At 40.8% G+C, this 20329-nt stretch overlaps 3 protein-coding genes across 3 annotated transcripts; all 3 read left to right on the top strand.

Moving 5' to 3' along the window:
* The first annotated feature begins 886 nt into the window (after nt 1-886).
* On the top strand, nt 887-5328 carry LOC134098374 (acyl-coenzyme A thioesterase 1-like). The gene is made up of 3 exons (XM_062551405.1): nt 887-1440; nt 2682-2884; nt 3676-5328. The coding sequence occupies exons 1-3, from the start codon at nt 930-932 to the stop codon at nt 4279-4281; spliced, it is 1320 nt and encodes a 439-aa protein (XP_062407389.1). The 5' UTR covers nt 887-929; the 3' UTR covers nt 4282-5328.
* Nucleotides 5329-8716: 3388 nt separating this feature from the next.
* On the top strand, nt 8717-13228 carry LOC134097784 (acyl-coenzyme A thioesterase 1-like). The gene is made up of 3 exons (XM_062550729.1): nt 8717-9626; nt 12038-12240; nt 12361-13228. Exons 1-3 carry the CDS (start codon nt 9071-9073, stop codon nt 12967-12969), a joined length of 1368 nt encoding a protein of 455 aa, XP_062406713.1. The 5' UTR covers nt 8717-9070; the 3' UTR covers nt 12970-13228.
* A 2237-nt stretch (nt 13229-15465) lies between these two features.
* Nucleotides 15466-20127, top strand: LOC134097783 (acyl-coenzyme A thioesterase 1-like). Its single transcript, XM_062550728.1, has 3 exons — nt 15466-16116; nt 18933-19135; nt 19256-20127. The coding sequence occupies exons 1-3, from the start codon at nt 15561-15563 to the stop codon at nt 19862-19864; spliced, it is 1368 nt and encodes a 455-aa protein (XP_062406712.1). The 5' UTR covers nt 15466-15560; the 3' UTR covers nt 19865-20127.
* The last annotated feature ends 202 nt before the right edge of the window (nt 20128-20329 follow it).

Raw genomic sequence — 20329 nt, 5'->3', positions numbered from 1 at the left:
CATTTGCCATATATTCCTTAGGCTACATTCCAGATTTCACTGAACTCCAGGGGATGTTTAGTGACTTTAACTTTTTTTTGTGTCCATCCCCTGACTTCTCAATAACCTCTTTTGGATAGAGTCTACTTTTATTTTCATGGTGGAAAACTGATTAATCACTAGGCATTCCAGACACAGGTCTTTATTAACACATTCGCTGGCGATCTTCATTTTTAAAAATTGTCAGAATAGCACCAATTGGCTGGACCACTGTTGAATTAGGCCAGTCACTTAAAGGGGTGAATATTTATGCAACCACTTCTTCTACATTATTTCAAAATTGATTTAAGCCTACATTACTTTGTAGAAATCTGAAATGTTATATTAAAGAGATGTTTGTTTTGTGTATTCTTGACAAAAAAAAAGCCCAATTATATGGACCAATCAATTTCTAAAGGCAATTAAAGGGGGAAATTTCTGGGCGTGCGGAATTTTACGCAATATGGGTACTTCTATAGTCATTGAAACGGTATTTAGGATCCATGCTCGGGATTTACAATTGGATATGATACTGATAGGCTACTTTTTAATACAATTTGACTAAACGAAACATTGAAGAGTGGTGTTTTTTTTTGTTCCCCCCAGTGCACATCAACTGCCCTGGGAATTTATCTTGAAAAAGGGGTTGCATGTGATGAATTAAATAATAAATGAATTGAGTTTCTGTTGCTAGGTTGGTTGATGACAGGCTACAATAGAACTGCACTATACAGTCAAGGGTTGGTTGATTATAAGTAGGCTAAGCTACATGCATTTATTGGTCCATTTCCTATCCAAAACAGAAGCGCAATCACTACGTCAACTGATAAGAACAGGAAGGGGGAAGTAGGAAGAGGGAACACACGGCGGCGCTAACACGCGTTTTTCGAGGAAGTAGGAGCATTCGAAACATGGCTCTTTTGAACAGGAGTTGTCTGGCAGCTTGTAGGAAGTGTTTAGCTGCAAGGATGAGTGGGGACTCAAGGGTGTCCCTACAACTTTCACCTTGGACATGCAGTTACTTTGACGAACCTGTTCACATGGAAGTCGACGGACTCCCCCCTGAGCAATCTGTGGAGATGCGATCCAAACTTACCGATAGCAAAGGTGTTTCCTTCCAAGCTTCGGCCACATTTTATTCTGACAAAAATGGACACATCGACGTGGATAAATGTCCATCGATGGGTGGGAGCTACATTGGAATTGAGCCTATGGGGTTGTTTTCGTCGATGCAACCACTGGTTCCACACAGTAGGCTAATCAAGAGAGATGTGTCAGCGCCACTGTCCGTTGACATCGAGGTGGTATGCGATGGACAGATTGTTGCACAAGAGACTCTTGAGAGGCGATGTATGGCAGATGATGTGCAGAGATTTCCCTTGGAAGATGGCAACATAAGAGGTTCACTGTTTGTGCCACCTGGTCAGTCTGAAAGATATTTTTTTCTGTCAAGTTCACTCTTCTGAATTGATTTGAGGTTCTGAAACCAGACCAGTCAGCAAAAAGTCAGGCTATTAATAAATGCATAAAGATTAGTGAACTTCCGGCGTAGCTAGGCCTACTTAACTTTTTTCTAGTAAAGATAGGCCTACTAGGTGTTTTAGCGCAGAACGACTTTACAGATTGTAAGAACCGAAAAGACCATAAAGACCATTGAGGTTTCAGGAATGTATATATTGTGAAGGAAGATTCTGGTCAAGCATAAGGGGAAAGTCATGTCAACCCTGTATTCAATTGAGAATAGCTCAAAGACAACATATCAACTGTTAAAGGAGATATTGTTAAGTCTAGGCTACTGTTTCATCATGGAAAACGTAAGCACATTTTGGATTTGATGCCAACAACACTCAAAAAAGTTCGGACAGGGACAACAAAAGCATGGGAAAGTTACGTAATGATTAAAACAAAAGGAGTAACATTCCACAACTAATTAGGTGAAATGGAGTCATACCACCATGGAGAGCCCCCCAGAGTCTCAGAAGTAAAGATGTAGTGGTATTTGTCACATTGTGTAACTTTACAGATGTACAGAAATGCTACCATCTTTCTGAGCCTGAGCTCAATTAAAATGGACTGATCAGATGTCAAGTGGAAAAGGGACTGATGTCAGTTCAAAACCCAGCATCCATGATGGTGTGGAGATGCATTAGTGCCTATTGCATGAGCATTTTGTGCATCGGGCAAGGCCCAATCAATTCTGAATGATAAACACAGTTTTGTCTTTTCAGGGAAGACCTTGAATATTTCAAGAAAACAATGGCAAAATTAAATCTGCACATATTTAAACAGTAGTCCAGGTGCTAAAATGGCCTGTCTGCAGCCCAGACCTGTCTAATTGGGTGCATCATGAAACATAAAACACGATTAAGTCCCCAGACTGTTGAACAGCTGAGATCTTATATCGGGCAGGAATGGGACCACATTTAATTCTTAAAACTATAAGTAAATGATAGCATTCTTTTTTTATTCACATTTTACAAAGCTTCCCAACTTTTTCGGAATTCGGGTTGTATAGGCTATTAGGCAGGAATATTTCATCCAAAAAATGTCAAAAGCTGTTGAATTCATGTTATTTCCTGTTTTTTACAGAATCTCGCATATTAGAACCAGCGCCTTGTGAATGAATTGTGCATGATAACTGATAAAAGTCTTTGTTTTCTCAGGACCTGGTCCGTTCCCTGCCATTCTGGACATACCCCACTTGGGTGGCGGTTTGACAGAATTACGAGCAAGCCTATTAGCAAAAAAAGGTTATGTGGTCATGGCTTTGGCATATCATGGCTATCAGGATTTGCCCAAAGTGTTGATGAAGCTTGACGTGGAGTACTTGGAGGAAGCTGTGGCATTCTTGCGGGCTCACCCCAAAGTTAGTGTATTTATAATATAGTATAGTGGGATAGTGTAACGTGAATGTAACATTTTTCATTTCACGGCCCTTGTTTAGCAGTATGCATCTTTCCGAAGACATTGAAGGAAAGTGAAGAATATATAAAGGTTTTCCAGATAATAAATAGTTAAAGATCAAAATGTTTTTGTTTTGCAGAAGATTTCTATCAATGGCAAAAATGGGTTACACTTTACTTGAAGGTGTCTACTACATAAGAGTGACATGACACTGTCATGAACCTGTCATAAACATTGTAAACAAGTGTCACAGTCTGGCTCACAAACTGACAAAGATGGGAGACACACGAGAGGCTCACAATATAACAATGAATAATTTATTTACAATAATAGAATATAAAAAAAACTTTGTAGATCTACTAAGGATAAAGAATATAACACAACCGATTCCAACAAATAACAGGCTCAGGCAGGCACCAGAGAAGAGACCGGACAACTGCAGCTCCAAAGATTTAAAAGGTTGGCCTACACCGGGCCCTTGGTGCAGGCCAATCAGCAGCCAGCTCGTTTCCTCTCCCAACGGCCTGAAACTCAAAGACAGAGACACCTGGTGCCAGGGTGGAACTCTGCACCCCACAGCGACATGGGGCCGTGACACAAGTAATAACCATTAGGGTTAGAGTTAGGGCTAGGGTTCATATGTCATGATAGTCATGACACTCTTCTGTAGATACCTTCAGGTGTAACCAAAAATGTAATCATTTGAACTGCATGTAATTTCTCTCAATAATTTCTTTATTATTTGTTTCTCAGGTAAAGGGACCAGGCATAGGGATCCTCTCCATCTCCAAGGGTGGGGATCTAGCACTTACAATGTCAGCATTGCTTCCTGGGATTTCTGCAACTGTCTGCATCAATGGTTGCAATGGTGCCACTGCCTTTCCCATCCATTACAAAGGCACGGTGATCCCCCCAATCAACGTCGACAACGGCAAAATAATCCACAGAAAAGATGGACTTCTGGATGTAAGGGATGCTATTCCAGATCCTATGCTGGAAGAGAACCGGGCCTCTGTGATTCCCATTGAGCGTGCCAGCTGCCACTTCCTGTTTGTGGCCGCTGAAGACGACAGGAACTGGAACAGTCTTTTATTCAGCGAACAGGCTGCTCAACGACTCCGGGACCACGGCAAAGACAACTACGAGCTGGTGCGGTACCCAAAGGCAGGACACTTCCTGGATGTTCCCTACACGCCCCACTGCCCCTCCAGTTTCCACCCAGCAGCTGGTACTGTGGTGGTCCTGGGAGGGGAGCCCAAGGCTCATGCTGAGGCCCAAGTCGATCTGTGGGAGAGGGTCCAGCAGTTTTTCAGAAGGCATTTAAATAGTGGTCACTCCAAATGGAAAGCCATGCTGTAATGTGTTTTATAGTGTGTGAAAGTTAGTCTGTTTATTTTGTAAGTTAAATGTTGTTCAGAAAGGCTTGGTAAATGCACATGACTGTGTGGATTCACTTGAATGTGGCATAGGCTACAAACATTGACATTTACATAAGTCATTTAGCGCGCAAATCTTGTGTTGTTGACGGAAGGAGGACTGTGCCGTGAGCATTCAAAAAGGGGGTTGTGAAGCGCTTGGGGAAAGAAGTTTTCTCAAATGGCGGAGTACGCTTCTGGAGAGGGCACAGTTTTCCTTCGGTCAACAACACGAGATTCACGTTCCTCGATATACTTTTCGAGTCTTTAAAATCCAAAATGGCCAGTGTTGCCCGGACTGGAGCACACTAATCTCACTTGCAGTCTTTTATTTGTGCAAACAGACTAACGTTTCGAGGTCTTTTTTTTTAATCTAAAAACAAATCACAGTTCAAAATTCCAAGAGATTCCTACACGCCCCACTACCCCTCCAGTTTCCACCCAGCAGTTGGTACCGTGGTGGTCCTGGGAGGGGAGCCCAAGGCTCATGCTGAGGCCCAAGTCGATCTGTGGAAGAGGATCCAGCAGTTTTTCAGAAAGCATCTGTAGGGATACACTAACCATAAAGCCATGTTGGTACATATTTATTATACTATTGTCATAGGGCTTTCAAATCAAGTTTGTGTGCCAGCATAGATTGATCTGAGCTAAAAGTCACAAAGATAAAAAAAAAAAAAATAGGCTTAACATTCAGGAGTACAGAGAGCTAACATTAAGTGTCCTTTTGTCCAGAGTGGTTGCACTGTCTCAATGAATTTTTATATGAACACAGAGAATCAGTCTGCATGTGTTTCAGTGAGTGACATGGATTTGGATGCTCTTCATAAGAGTCACCCTAATACATTTTTATATATGATGTTGTTGTTCTCTTTTTTAACATGTTTTGCCAGTTATGTCTTTTCTAGTCCTGTTAAAACCTTCTTATTCACTTTTTTCTATCAACGTTTTTGTGCTGCATCTCCTTTCTTTGAATTTAAGTAGGCCTAGCTAGTCTCAGTGTTGATGAATGTTAATATAAAAATTATAATAAACTAATTTAATTTACTTCATGCTTGGTAGGCTAAATATTTGCGTTTTGTGTTTTGGTCAAACAATCCATTAATCTGGACCTGTTGTTAGTAATAGGCTGGTTGAATTAGTTGTGCTTTCAAAATTGTCATCTAATGTATTGTGGCCTCATGAAAATGTTCAAAGTATGATATATTTTATTTGAGGTACTTTTCCTCCGTCCTGCATAAACTGGTCCAAACATGTGCAGGTCTGTAGGACATCCCACTCTTCATGGCCTGAGTGGTAGATACAGCTGAGATATATGAAATATATCTGAAATATTTTGGTTATACTAATATAAATAGTGCGTCAGAATTAAGGTTTTTCAACGTATACGGCTGTAAGCATAGGCTACTTTGTGTCCCGCTATAACTTTGTGTCACCACCATCTCATAACACTACACTGTAGGCTACACTGCACGATTATGGAAAGTGCCAACTTTTATTTTGAACGAGATGTTTTACTGTTGACGGAAATGAATTGGCTACGGATTTCTAGGGCAAAGTGCATGCTGGAGTCATGTACTGTACGTGACCGCAGAGCCAGTCCCTTGTTACGTTCTCTGACTTTGCATTGGAGTGGGTGACTTTGTGGCATTTTGAAAAAGCACCGGAGTTTCTTTTTTTTTTTGTATTCCTCCACGTGGCAAGGTTTGCCTACGAGACATTGATTAAAAAAGTGTTGATGTTTGGTTTAGCAACGTTGGGCTATAATGAGAAATGCAAGGTTGGCTACAGGTAGGCTATGTGCAAGAATGTGACAGCAGTCTACAATGGAACAAGGTCATCCTACACCACGTGTGGTAATTCTTGCAAAAAATAACTGCATTATGCATAGTAGGCTACTGTAGGCCTACTTTACTGCAGAAATGCAGTATTTTGGATATGGGACTAGTATAAGTGCACGAAAAACTGCAGTAGGCTATAACTAAGTACTTCTGTTGACAGTATGCATTCATGTGAGAGGTTAGCCTAGTGTTATTCTGCTGATGTTGTGTTTTGCGATGGTGATCCTGCTCAGTACTGCAGATGCATGAGCTCTGCTCTACCCCATGTGCAGCCTCCACATCTCTACCACTTGTGCATTTTTACATAGTGTCCCACTGCTTTAGGTTTCATCACCACCACATAAGAGACTAAATAAGAAAACTGGTTGATGACATTCAATATCAGTTTAATTTCACTTATAGAGCGCCAATACATTACACATGTCTCATGGCGTGTTACAGAGTGTTAAACATTGAAAGAGAGACCATGAGTAACAGGGACGAGGAAAAACTCCCTAGAATTGAAGATACATATAGGAAGAAACCTCAGACAGATCCACGACTAAGGGCCCAACCCATCTGCTTAGGGTCAGTTACAGTACAGTAAGGTCATTTGTAGTATCAGAAAATTCAAATAGTCAGTGTATAGTATGATATTCCAGTCCTCTTCTGAGCTCCAGGCTAATGAATACGGAGAGGTGGATTTTAATTTCTGTCCCTCTCTTGGTGGTACCTACACTGGAGCTGAGCCTATGGGCCTGTTTTTTTTGTTACTGTTACCATTGCCCCCTCATAATAAATTCACATGGTGGGATGCAACAAGTCCCGTGGTCAGTCATGAAAACCCTGGGCATGTCCTTGCCAAGGAGACGCACCAAAGGCACTTCATAAAGGAAGGTGTCCAAAGAGTTGTTGTGACAGACGGTATATGGGGAACCCTCTTGTAAGTCACTTTAGGCCTATTTCATGTAAAGACAAAAAAAGTTTGACAGTGATAGAAAATGGTACTTCAATTAATGTTGGTATGACTTTGAACTCAAAATCATGCATAGTTTTGAATCATTGTATATCTTACATGCAAAGCCCATAGGCAAATGGGTGCCAAGGGCACACAAAATGACTGGAAACTTTGTGTACACTTAAAACTCTTTTTATTTATCCAGGTGAGTCATACTGTAAGGTAGAACCATGCATGTAATCATTCACAAATTCATAATCTGCATAATGCAGCTATGTTTGGCTTGCAAGGCCTACTGTACAGGGTAGATCATTTTACTCGCCAGCTAATGCACACTGTACATATTTAGGTTATTATGACATTTGCAACGAATCCCTCACTCTGATCTATGGGACACTTACTAAATGTGTACCTTCAATATGTTAATGATATGAACCAGCTTTATTCCGCCTGTTGGAAGAAAGTAATATTCCTCCGCGTGTTGGTTAAGGGAGAGAGACGGACATTAAGTTTTGAATTAATACTGGTTACAAGACAGATTTACAGCAATCACAATGGGTTGCTGCGAAAGGCGTTCCTCCAGCTCACAGTTTCAGCTTAGGTTTTATCCTTTGCTGTTATCAGTTACTGGCCTATAGGGGCCATTGCACATTGTTGCTACCTGGGCTGATTACCAGAGTGTCAGTGTTTCAGAGTGAGTGTCATTCTGTTAGAACATAATGTTAAAGAACTATTATAAGATTATAATAATTATACTCCTACACGCCTCTGGAGTTGGTCTGGAGTTCACAGTCAAAACTCTTTTAATTTGTGATGTATTGCTGGTGAATGATTTACAATGATTGTACCTTGTGCTCAGCATTCTTGCAATAATTTTGAGATTTTCAAGAAATGTTTCAAGACTCATCGGCTTACCTTTTCTTGCAATGTCTTCATGTAAGCTTAGTATTGTTATTATTATCATTATCATTATAATCATTATCAGGGTTAATGTAAGCAATTTGACTTTGCTTTTAAACTATTGTTAATGATAATGTAATGTACATGTTTTAAAATTTATATTGTTGGACACTTAGTGTCTGCCAAGAAACATAAGCAAAATAAAAAAACATCAACAACAGAATAATAATAATATAATACAATTTGAATTACATCTCAATATTGTAAGCAAAACCTTGCAAAGAATATTGTATGTAAAAATAACTGTTTCCCTCCACAGCCATAGTTTGATACGGGACCTTCTGATAGGCTCTATCAGGTCTACAGCGCCATCAGCGTAGGTCTACATGCCTGCCTGTAAACGTGTTATGATAAAGGGAAAAAAAGGCTGTAACCTATCTGTATGTCAACTCAGATTGATTTTACAGTAAAATTTGGCTTGAGGTCTGACCTTGTGGTGATTATAATTATATTATCCTCATTAAAAATGTGATGCTAATTCATGTATTAAAAGGGGCTCAATATAGCCTGGGAATGTGCGCTTGTACAGAACTGCTCGGCAGCCTGGAGACCAAGGCCGAAATCTTCGCATGGATGTGGGGACTAGGCCTATATATATAATTAAAAATCAGAAAAGTAATCAAAAAGTAATTAGTTACGTTACTCAGATAGTAATTAAAATAGTTACACTACCATTACATTTTAAACAGGGTAACTTAACTGTAACACATTATATTTCTAAAGTAACCTTCCCAACACCGCGATAGGCTATGCATAGGCCTATCTGTTTATTATTAATTTGTTATTATTTTCTTTTTTATTTTACATAGTCATGAATACATCTATCTGAATCAGACTCTCAAACACATTGTGGAGCAAGGAACTTTTATTTTGAAGGGAAAATTGTTCTGAATGACCTATGATCTTACTCAACTGCAGCCTAACTGCAGCCAGACCCTCGTGGGCGGAATACACATTTGTGTGATTCTATTTATTTTTTTCGTAACAAAGTAGGCCTAATGATAACGTACTGTCAAAGAGATTTAAGTCGGGGGTTGTACAGAGCTTTTAACGTTTTACACCTGAAACATCTTATTAGAGTATCTGTTAGGATGTCTACTTCTGATACTGCAGTAGGACTACATGTTATACCAGCGCGTTGTTATTTTGATGAGACAGTACAGGTAATTGTGCGCGGACTCCTTCCTAAACAATCAGTGAAGTTGGTGGCTGAAGCTAAAGATGACAAAGGCATGATCTTCCAGTCGTCTGCAGTCCACAAAGCTAGCGAACATGGAGAAGTGGATTTTAATCGCTCTCCCTCTCTGGGTGGAACATATATTGGAGCTGAGCCTATGGGACTTTTCTGGTCGTTACGACCATTGACCCCTCACAATAAATTCACATGGTGGGATGCATCAAAGCCCTTGTTAGTGGATGTTAAGGTGGTCTGTCATGAAAATCCTGGGCATGTCCTTGCCAAGGAGACGCACCAACGGCACTTCATGAAGGAAGGTATCCAACGGGTTGTCGTGACAGACGGTAAAATACGGGGAACCCTCTTTATTCCACCAGGTAAGTCACGGTGTTGACCTACTTCATGTAAAGACGGAACAATTTTTGACAGAGATACTCTAATGCATGACGGAATAATTTCAAACTCGATTAATTCTGCATGTACAATAAACATGGCTCAAAAATTCATGTACAATATATATCAGGTGCAACATTCAGAACAAACAAAACAAAAAAGAAAACACACAGTACATAGGCTACTAGGGCGGATAGTAAATCATTCTGTTACTCTGTTACAGAGTTGCATTGCATTCTTAGAACAACTCTAGATTCCCAATAAGTTTTGAGCTAGTTGTAGCCTACACGAATGCCCATATGCGTGTTTACGGCATATGGCCGCTAGGGGCGCTCTCCATTGACAAGAGGTGCCTGAAATTACTGGGAACTTCATTTACAGTTGCACTGATCCTTACACTAGTCATGGAATTTTCGAGTCACAGACTATGATTTTGCAGCAAAAGGGGTCTTGCAGGCTCACTATTTACAAAACTGCACTATTTACAATTATTATTTTCATTTTTTATTATTTCCCATTGCACACTAGGCTGGGTATAATCCCTTCCTGATCTGCCAGCAATCCGGATTTCGCCCTGCAGCTCAGGCAGGAAACCTGTGCATCTATCTCTCCTGCTTCAAGTCCACATCTTCTGGGTCCAATCAGAAACAACCTTATCCATAAGGCGCGCCCGGATTGTTGGTCTGGTTGGTTGCAGGACCATCCAAAGGCATAGACCTAAAAAGTCATTTGAACTATGCCCATTGATCATGCCTCTTGTGCAGTAGAAATAAAGTGCAGACTCCCCAGACTAATATTCCATCTTAACAGATTGACCTTAGTATGGTGATAGCCAGACTAATCGTGCACTAGATAGCCTACTCATATCAAAGTCATGTTTTTGTGTTTCTGCAGCATTGTTTCATGTGTGACCTCTATGGCCTAGCCTAGATAGACTTATTGTGATAGACTTATGGTGTGTGGAATGGCCGACTAACAATTATAAGAAACAAAATAAAAATATAGCTGCAAGCGGCAATGGCGGGCCCGAGCACCTGTGGTGCGGACCCGTGACATTTTGGAATCTAACAAAGCAGAATGTGCGTTGTAAAATTCATATTTGATGTGTGCACTACTTGTTTTTGCATGTTTTCTACATTGGAAGCACTTGCTGTCAGGTGTGCTGTTTTACATTGATGAAAGTCACTGGGTGGCTTTACAACACAAACATGTAGGGTACAATGATATGGTTGCAAGTTATTTGTTAGAGATGCACCGATAGATTGGCCGGTGACTGGAATCGGCCGATTTTCACATGATCGGCCATGACCAGCGACCGGCCGGTCAGTCTGAGACCTGCCGATTTTATGCCGGTCAAATGCTCTTATGCTCTCATAGGCTACGCCATGCTGTTGGAGGTGCAAACAAAAGCTGCATTGCCATTGAGCTCACATAGAAAGCAGTTTTAAAGTCTGTTCACGTCTGACTAGCTATCATTTTGGTAACTAACGAGCTATTTCACATCTTTAGAACATATATGGAAGTGCCTCTACTTTAGTCAGACCATTTTGATGTTAATCACTCCTCTGAAATATTGCTGTGAGCATTGAGCAATCACCTGATCAGCAACAGGTCTACTATTTTATGGATTAACATGAAATCTGAAATTATGCCGTATGTTTTTTTTTAATAGTTACAACAAGTAGCCTCGTTTATGTCCTTATGTGTCTCATTTATATTCCGTAATTTTCCGACTATAAGCCGTGGCTTATACATTGATTTTCCAAAATTTCTTCAGCTATGAGGTTAATACAGGGGGGCAGTTAAAGGAACACTTCACGTTTTTTTCATATTAAACTATGTTATTCCCTTAATTAAGACAAGTTGATACATACCTCTCACGTTTCAATGCGTGCACTCACTGGCTCTGGCGCCCGGCGCAACTTTGATAGCACTTAGCTAGCCCAGTTTATTAAAAGGATCCAAACAGAGATGGAGTTAGAAGCGACCAAATACCTCCATGTTTTCCCTATTACAGTTACACGAGTAGTCACACGACCACCAAGTATGGTGAGACAAAATAAAACGTGGTACATTTATAAGCAGGTAAAAGGGATAACTATATTGTGTGGCGGAATAACATTGGGAGCACTTAGACTCTGCGCAGTAATATCCTCACTCCAAAGTGAAACTGAAAGTGCGGAGAGTGAGGATATTACTGCGCCACACAATATAGTTATCTATAACTGTGATAACTCTACCAAATTGCCCGTGCTAGCTCTGTACTGCATGATCAACGAAAAATACTTCTTCCATGGCTTAGTTGACGTATTTTCATTCAGAAAAACACATTTTTTAAAATTTTCGCTGGACTTACACTTTAATAAATGACCAATAACGTTTCCTTTGTTCGCAGGGCCAGGACCCTTCCCTGGTGTTGTGGACCTTTACACTCTAGGCGGTGGCCCGTCAGAACCGAGAGCCAGTTTGCTGGCCAATAAAGGGTTTGTGGTGCTCGCTCTGGCTTTCTACCGGTACAAGGATTTGCCTAAAACAGTTGACCAACTAGATCTCGAGTATTTTGAGGAGGGAATACGTTTCTTGCAGAAACAACCTAAAGTGAGTATCAAAAATACAGTTCACCTTCATGCACATTGTATGATAACAGTGATGCATTTGTTATGCTATATGTTTGGTAAATAATCAGATAAATGTCTTGCTTTTTCCGTTTTGTTGAAGGTGAAAGGCTCTGGAGTTGGCGTTATTTCAATCTCCAAGAGTGGAGATCTAGCTCTCTCAATGGCATCATTCCTGACAGGTATCAAAGCAGCTGTCACCATAAATGGTTGCTGTGCCAACACCCTCTTTCCCCTCAAATACAAAGATATCGTCATCCCTGCTCTTATGGCTGACATAAAGAAAGTAAGCCTGACAGAGCAAGGACTTTTGGATACCAGCAAGGCCATGGCCGATCCAACAGCCAATGAGAACCTGGCCTCTGTGATTCCCGTTGAGCGTGCCCATGACTGCAATTTCATGTTTGTAGCATCTGAAGACGACATGAACTGGGACAGTGTGGCTTACGCGGAACTAGCTGCCCAGCGACTGAGAGACAGTGGGAAGGAGAACTTTGAGATAGTGAGGTACCCCAAGGCAGGGCACTTTGTGGATGTTCCCTTCATGCCCTTCTATCCCTCTGGCATCCATGCGGCAGTGGGTAAAGTGGTGGCATTTGGAGGAGAGGCTAAAACTAACGCACACGCTCAGGTAGATTTATGGGGGAGAGTTCAGGAGTTTTTCCGGAAGCATTTAGACACAGACTACGCTCAGCAAAAAGCAAAGTTATAATACATTAAAAGGCACACTTTATTCTCTCATAATAAACTCATCACCTTTGAGTCTATTACCATGCTGCAGTGAGTATGTGAGTATTATGTTATTAGGGAGCTAATGTGGGTCATTGTTGTGCCCTTGAATTTCCCCTTGGGGATCAATAAAGTATCTATCTATCTATCAAGTGCATGAAACCACATACAGTGCGACACCATATTATAATGCGAGACAAGATTTTTCTTACATCATATGAATAAATTACTTTTTCTGTCAATGTTACCTTTAATTCTGTGTTATCATGTTGGGGTGAGTAGTTGTTAGGGAAGCATATATGGTTCATTGTTGTGAAACCTCGTAATGGGTTGTCATATCATGTTGTGTGACAGGGTTTTCTCATCATACCATGTTATTTATTTGTCATGCTATATATCAAATGTAATTACCTCCGCCAAGGAGGTTGTGTTTTTATCGGGGTTTGTTTGCATGTCTGTCTGTCTCTCTGCCTGTCTATCTGTCTGTTTGTCTGTCTGTTTATTAGCAGTATAACTTATGTTTTCGCTTGGAGGTCTGCGCTCTCGTAGTGCTCCTCTAGTTTTGGAAATGCTATAGTGGACGAGGCACCCGTTTCATATAATGACCCAAATATACCTTGATATACGCTACGATGATGAAAAAAATTGTGATAAATTGACTCACTTAATGAAATCATACACCATTATTTTACACAAACAATGCCTTTTATGTTACACAATATGACATATCTGGTCAGTAACACAACAAATTAGTGAATAAATATAGATTCTAATACAAAACCTAAATAACCACACATATTTTGGGGAATTTAAGTGTAATGTGAGTGGTGGAGTGATTTCCATGTAGTATCAGACCCAGATAAAGAATCAGAAAAATATGGATATGGCTAGCCTAGAAATCTAGACGCACCCTAGCGGCAAAAAATATGTTTTGCCTAGCGGGATGGTCTATGGTCGCACCGTCAAGGCCAAGCCTGCCTTCGGCACAAAGTCAGCCTGTCCAATCAGAACGCTATCTGTGTTCGAGTCCATGAGCCCGCCTTAGCTCACCTTCGGCTTCCGATATTGACGCCAGGGGGCTTAACCATGCGTCCTCGTTCGACGAGTTGGGTGTGAGACGGTGTTGCAAGAACCATAGAGAACAACGAAAGATGGATGAGGCTAACACGGCGCGCTCGTTTGAATCGGCTTTGGAAGAGTTAGACTTGGGCTTTTCTTTGAAGGTTGAGCAGAAAGAAGCACTCAAGTCATTCTTTTTAAAGAAGGATGTATTTGGCGTTTTGTCAACCGTCTACGATTGGTCACAAGTGCTGGCCTATTACGTGCAGAGTAGTTTGAAAGACATCGGTTCATCCCACCCACAGGCTTCAGCTCTGTGAATGGTCTGACTCCAGACAACATTTCTGTAGCCTATAGTTTGGCTTGCCAGGCTAGGATATGCCTGCAACTTTTATGAATAGGCCTACTTTGGACTCAATTGATGTAATGGTCCCAAATATAATTTGCAATCATTATTTGTATATGTTACAAGCTATACATAGGCTCAGTGTTGGGGAGTAACGCATTACATGTAATTGCGTTACGTATTCATTACAAAATAAATGTAACAGTAATATATTACAGTTACTGGAGAAAAATGTGTAATTCAATTACAGGTACTTTTGAAAAATGTTTAAATTACAATTTGCATTACATTTCAATATTGTAAGCAAAACCTTGCAAAGAATATTGTATGTGAAAATAACTGTTTCCCTCCACAGCCATAGTTTGATACGGGACCTTCTGATAGGCTCTATCACGTCTACAGCGCCATCAGCGTAGGCGGGCCTACATGCCTGCCTGTAAACGTGTTATGATAAAGGGGGAAAAAGGCTGTGACCTACATGTATCTGTATGTCAACTCAGATTGATTTTACAGTCAAATTTGGCTTGAGGTCTGACCTTGTGGTGATTATCAATATTATTCTCATAAAAAATGTGATGCTAATTCATGTATTAAAAGGGGCTCAATGCCCATGCTGCCTTGTGCGCTTACAGAACTGCTCGGCAGCCTGGAGACCAAGGCCGAAATCTTCGCATGGATGTGGGGACTATATATATATCGCTAAAAAAAACAGAAAAGTAATCAAAAAGTAATTAGTAACGTTACTCAGATAGTAATTCAAATAGTTACACTACTAGAGGCCTATTACATTTTAAACAGGGTAACTTGTAACTGTAACACATTATATTTCTAAAGTAACCTTCCCAACACCGCGATAGGCTATGCATAGGCCTATCTGTTTTTTAATCTGTTTATTAATGTATTATTATTTTCTTTTTTATTTTACATAGTCATGGAGCTAGCGCTTGTTATAGTGACGAATACATCTATCTGAATCAGACTCTGAGTATATTCCATCCTCCCAAACACATTGTGGAGCAAGGAACTTTTATTTTGAAGGGGAAAAAATTGTTCTGAATGACCTATGATCTCAAACTAGCCTACTCAACTGCAGCCTAAACCAGACCCTCGTGGGCGGAATACACATTTGTGTGATTCTATTTATTTATTTTCGTAACAAAGTAGGCCTAATGATAACGTACTGTCAAAGAGATGTAAGTCGGGGGTTGTACAGAGCTTTTAAAGTTTTACACCTGAAACATCTTACTAGGGTATCTGTTAGGATGTCTACTTCCGATACTGCAGTAGGACTTCATGTTATACCAACGCGTTGTTATTTTGATGAGACAGTACAGGTAATTGTGCGCGGACTCCTTCCTAAACAATCAGTGAAGTTGGTGGCTGAAGCTAAAGATGACAAAGGCATGATCTTCCAGTCGTCTGCAGTCCACAAAGCTAGCGAACATGGAGAAGTGGATTTGAATCGCTCTCCCTCTCTGGGTGGCACATATATTGGAGCTGAGCCTATGGGACTTTTCTGGTCGTTACGCCCATTGACCCCTCACAATAAATTCACATGGTGGGATGCATCAAAGCCCGTGTTAGTGGATGTTAAGGTGGTCAGTCATGAAAATCCTGGGCATGTCCTTGCCAAGGAGACGCACCAAAGGCACTTCATGAAGGAAGGTATCCAACGGGTTGTCGTGACAGACGGTAAAATACGGGGAACCCTCTTTATTCCACCAGGTATGTCACGGTGTTGACCTACTTCATGTAAAGACGGAACAATTTTTGACAGAGATACTCTAATGCATGACGGAATAATTTCAAACTCGATTAATTCTGCATGTAGCCTACAATAAACATATGGCTCAAAAATTCATGTACATCAGGTGCAACATTCAGAACAAACAAAACAAAAAAGAAAACACACACAAGTACATAGGCTACTAGGGCGGATAGTAAATCATTCTGTTACTCTGTTACAGAGTTGCATTGTATTCTTAGAACAACTCTAGATTCCTAATAAGTTTCAAGTACTTGTGCTACACGAATGCCCATATGCGTGTTTACGGCATATGGCCGCTAGGGGCGCTCTCCATTGACAAGAGGTGCCTGAAATTACTGGGAACTTCATTTACAGTTACACTGATCCTTACACTAGTCATGGAATTTTCAAGTCACAGACTATGATTTTGCAGCAAAAGGGGTCTTGCAGGCTCACTATTTACAAAACTGCACTATTTACAATTATTATTTTCATTTTTTATTATTTCCCATTGCACACTAGGCTGGGTATAAACCCTGCCTGATCTGCCAGCAATCCGGATTTCGCCCTGCAGCTCAGGCAGGAAACCTGCTTCCTGCTTCAAGTCCACATCTTCTGGGTCCAATCACAAACAACCTTATCCATAAGGCGCGCCCGGATCTGGTCTGGTTGGTTGCAGGACCATCCAAAGGCGTAGTAGGCATAAAAAGTCATTTGAACTATGCCCATTGATCATGCCTCTTGTGCAGTAGAAATAAAGTGCAGACTCCCCAGACTAATATTCAATCTTAACAGATTGACCTTAGTATGGTGATAGCCAGACTAATCGTGCACTAGATAGCCTACTCATATGTCAAAGTCATGTTTTTGTGTTTCTGCAGCATTGTTTCATGTGTGACCTCTATGGCCTAGCCTAGATAGACTTATTGTGATAGACTTATTGTGTGTGGAATGGCCGACTAACAATTATAAGAAACAAAATAAAAATATAGCTGCAAGCGGCAATGGCGGGCCCGAGCACCTGTGGTGCGGACCCGTGACATTTCGGAATCTAACAAAGCAGCACGTGCATTGTAAAATTCATATTTGATGTGTGCAGACTGTGCACTACTTGTTTTTGCATGTTTTCTACATTGGAAGCACTTGCTCACCTATTGTCAGGTGTGCTGTTTTACATTAATGGAAGTCACTGGGTGGCTTTACAACACAAACATGTAGGGTACAATGATATGGTTTCAAGTTATTTGTTAGAGATGCACCGATAGATCGGCTAGTGACCGGAATCGGCCGATTTTCACGTGATCGGCCATGACCGACGACTGGCCGGTCAGTCTGAGACCTGCCGATTTTATGCCGGTCAAATGCTCTTATACTCTCATAGGCTACGCCATGCTGTTGGAGATGCAAACAAAAGCATTGCCATTGAGCTCACATAGAAAGCAGTTTTATAGTCTGTTCACTTCTGACTAGCTATCATTTTGGTAACTAACGAGCTATTTCACGTCTTTAGAACACTAAACATATGGAGGTGCCTCTACTTCAGTCAGACCATTTTGATGTTAATCCCTCCTCTGAAATATTGCTATTCTCTATCCAAAGTGAGGTGCCTGTTTCAAAGTTTATTGATGGTCAAATCAACCAAAACTAGTCTGTTAATCCATGTCCACAAAGCTTCAATTTACGTATAGCCTATAACCTACAACTTGGCTTGAGGTTACAATGTAATCAGATGACATCTCTCATAAAACCAAGTGATAAAACGGTGCATATTAGATATATCCAAGGCTGTCAATGCGCCTCCAACATCATGGCACAGAGTTTTGAGTGGTCAGTGTGTGAGCATTGAGCAATCACCTGTTCTGCTACAGGTCTACTATTTTATGGATTAACATGAAATCTGAAATCATGGCGTATATTTTTTTTTAAATATATTTATATAGTTGTAACAGCCTCGTTTATGTCCTTATGTGTCTCATTTATATTCCGTAATTTTCCGACTATTAGCCGCGGCTTACTGTATACATTGATTTTGCTAAATTTCTTCAGCTGTGAGGTTAATACAGGGGGGCAGTTAATATGGTGTTAATATGATTTTGTTTCTTTTAACTTGCATAAAACACTGTCCTGCAGCTTATACACAATGCGTCTTTATGCGGGAAATTACTGTGTATTTTATTTAATTTTATGTTTTAGCATGCATGTCTCAGTTCTGCATTGGTGGATTGGTATCCCCTTCTTCAGTAGTTATCTGGTCTGGATCACAAGACTGGCACTAAACAGGGTCTGATTCAGTGTGGTCCAAGTAAGATGAACAGAGGATACTTAAACCCCAGTGGCGGTTGCTGCTCTTTGGAATAAGGGAAGTTCTGATGAAAATGGTCAACTATTAAATTAATATTATTGCTGCTGTATTGTTATTTGAGGGGAAAAATATCCTAAAACAGAATAGACCACACAGTATAGCCTACGTTAGGGTTCTGAGACATGGCAGCTGGCTTGGTTAGAAGAACTAAGCTTACATTTTACCAGTTTTTGGGGGCTAATATACTATTTGGTAGAGTTATCACAGTTATAGTATGTAACTATTCCTACGTTCATCTGCCTTGCTGTTTTATTTTGAATCTCCCCTGGTGGGGAAGGCTGTAGCTCTTGCCCGTGCTAGCTCTGTACTGCATGATCAACGAAAAATACTTCTTCCACGGCTTAGTTGATGTATTTTCATTCAGAAAAACATTTATATCTTTCGATTTTCGCCAGACTTACACTTGACCAATAACGTTTCCTTTGTTTGCAGGGCCAGGACCCTTCCCTGGTGTTGTGGACCTTTACACTCTAGGCGGTGGCCCGTCAGAACCGAGAGCCAGTTTGCTGGCCAATAAAGGGTTTGTGGTGCTCGCTCTGGCTTTCTACCGGTACAAGGATTTGCCAAAAAAAGTTGACAAACTAGATCTCGAGTATTTTGAGGAGGGAATACGTTTCTTGCAGAAACAACCTAAAGTGAGTATCGAAAATACAGTTCACCTTCATGCACATTGTATGATAACAGTGATGCATTTGTCATGCTATATGTTTGGTAAATAATCAGATAAATGTCTTGCTTTTTCCGTTTTGTTGAAGGTGAAAGGCTCTGGAGTTGGAGTTATTTCAATCTCCAAGAGTGGAGATCTAGCTCTCTCAATGGCATCATTCCTGACAGGAATCAAAGCAGTTGTAACCGTCAATGGTTGCTGTGCTTGCACCGTTTTCCCTCTCCATTACAAAGGTACCGTCACCCCCATACTGCCAGCTGATCCAGACAAAGTAATCCTTACAGAGCAAGGGCTTTTGGACATCAGCAAGGCCATGGACGATCCAGCAGCCAATGAGAACCTGGCCTCTGTGATTCCCGTTGAGCGTGCCCATGACTGCAATTTCATGTTTGTAGCATCTGAAGACGACATGAACTGGGACAGTGTGGGTTTCGCGGAACTAGCTGCCCAGCGACTGAGAGACAGTGGGAAGGAGAACTTTGAGATAGTGAGGTACCCCAAGGCAGGGCACTTTGTGGATGTTCCCTACATGCCCTTCTATCCCTCTGGCATCCATGCGGCAGTGGGTAAAGTGGTGGCATTTGGAGGAGAGGCTAAAACTAACGCACACGCTCAGGTAGATTTATGGGGGAGAGTTCAGGAGTTTTTCCGGAAGCATTTAGACACAGACTACGCTCAGCATAAAGCAAAGTTATAATACTTTACACGGCACACTTTATTCTCTCATAATCTTTTCAATCAATCAAGTATTTTTGGCACTCCCACTGCTATCCTTTCTCATGGCCTCCGGGTGGGACACCTTTTACATAAATAGGCCAAAATGAAATGACCTATTTGTCAATAATATTACTTTTAAATCTATGTTACCATGCTGCAGTGAGTATAGGGAGCTAGCATGTGCCAACATGGGTCATTGTTGTGCTATGTACATGAAACTGCATAAAGTGTGATACCATATTATACTGTGTGACAGGGTTTTTATTTTCATTTTCTTATCTGATGTAATGCGATTCATACAATGGCACAATGCAAAATCAGACAACAAGTCCAGTGCAACTTCTTTCGTTTCAGATTCTTTCAAGTTTTCCATCTTCATCAATCTACACACAATACTTCTACATACACACACACACACACACACACACACACACACAAAAACTGG

Source organism: Sardina pilchardus, chromosome 12 (genome assembly GCF_963854185.1).
Source record: "Sardina pilchardus chromosome 12, fSarPil1.1, whole genome shotgun sequence".
NCBI lineage: Eukaryota > Metazoa > Chordata > Actinopteri > Clupeiformes > Clupeidae > Sardina > Sardina pilchardus.
This window is presented reverse-complemented; position numbering and strand designations above follow the sequence as displayed.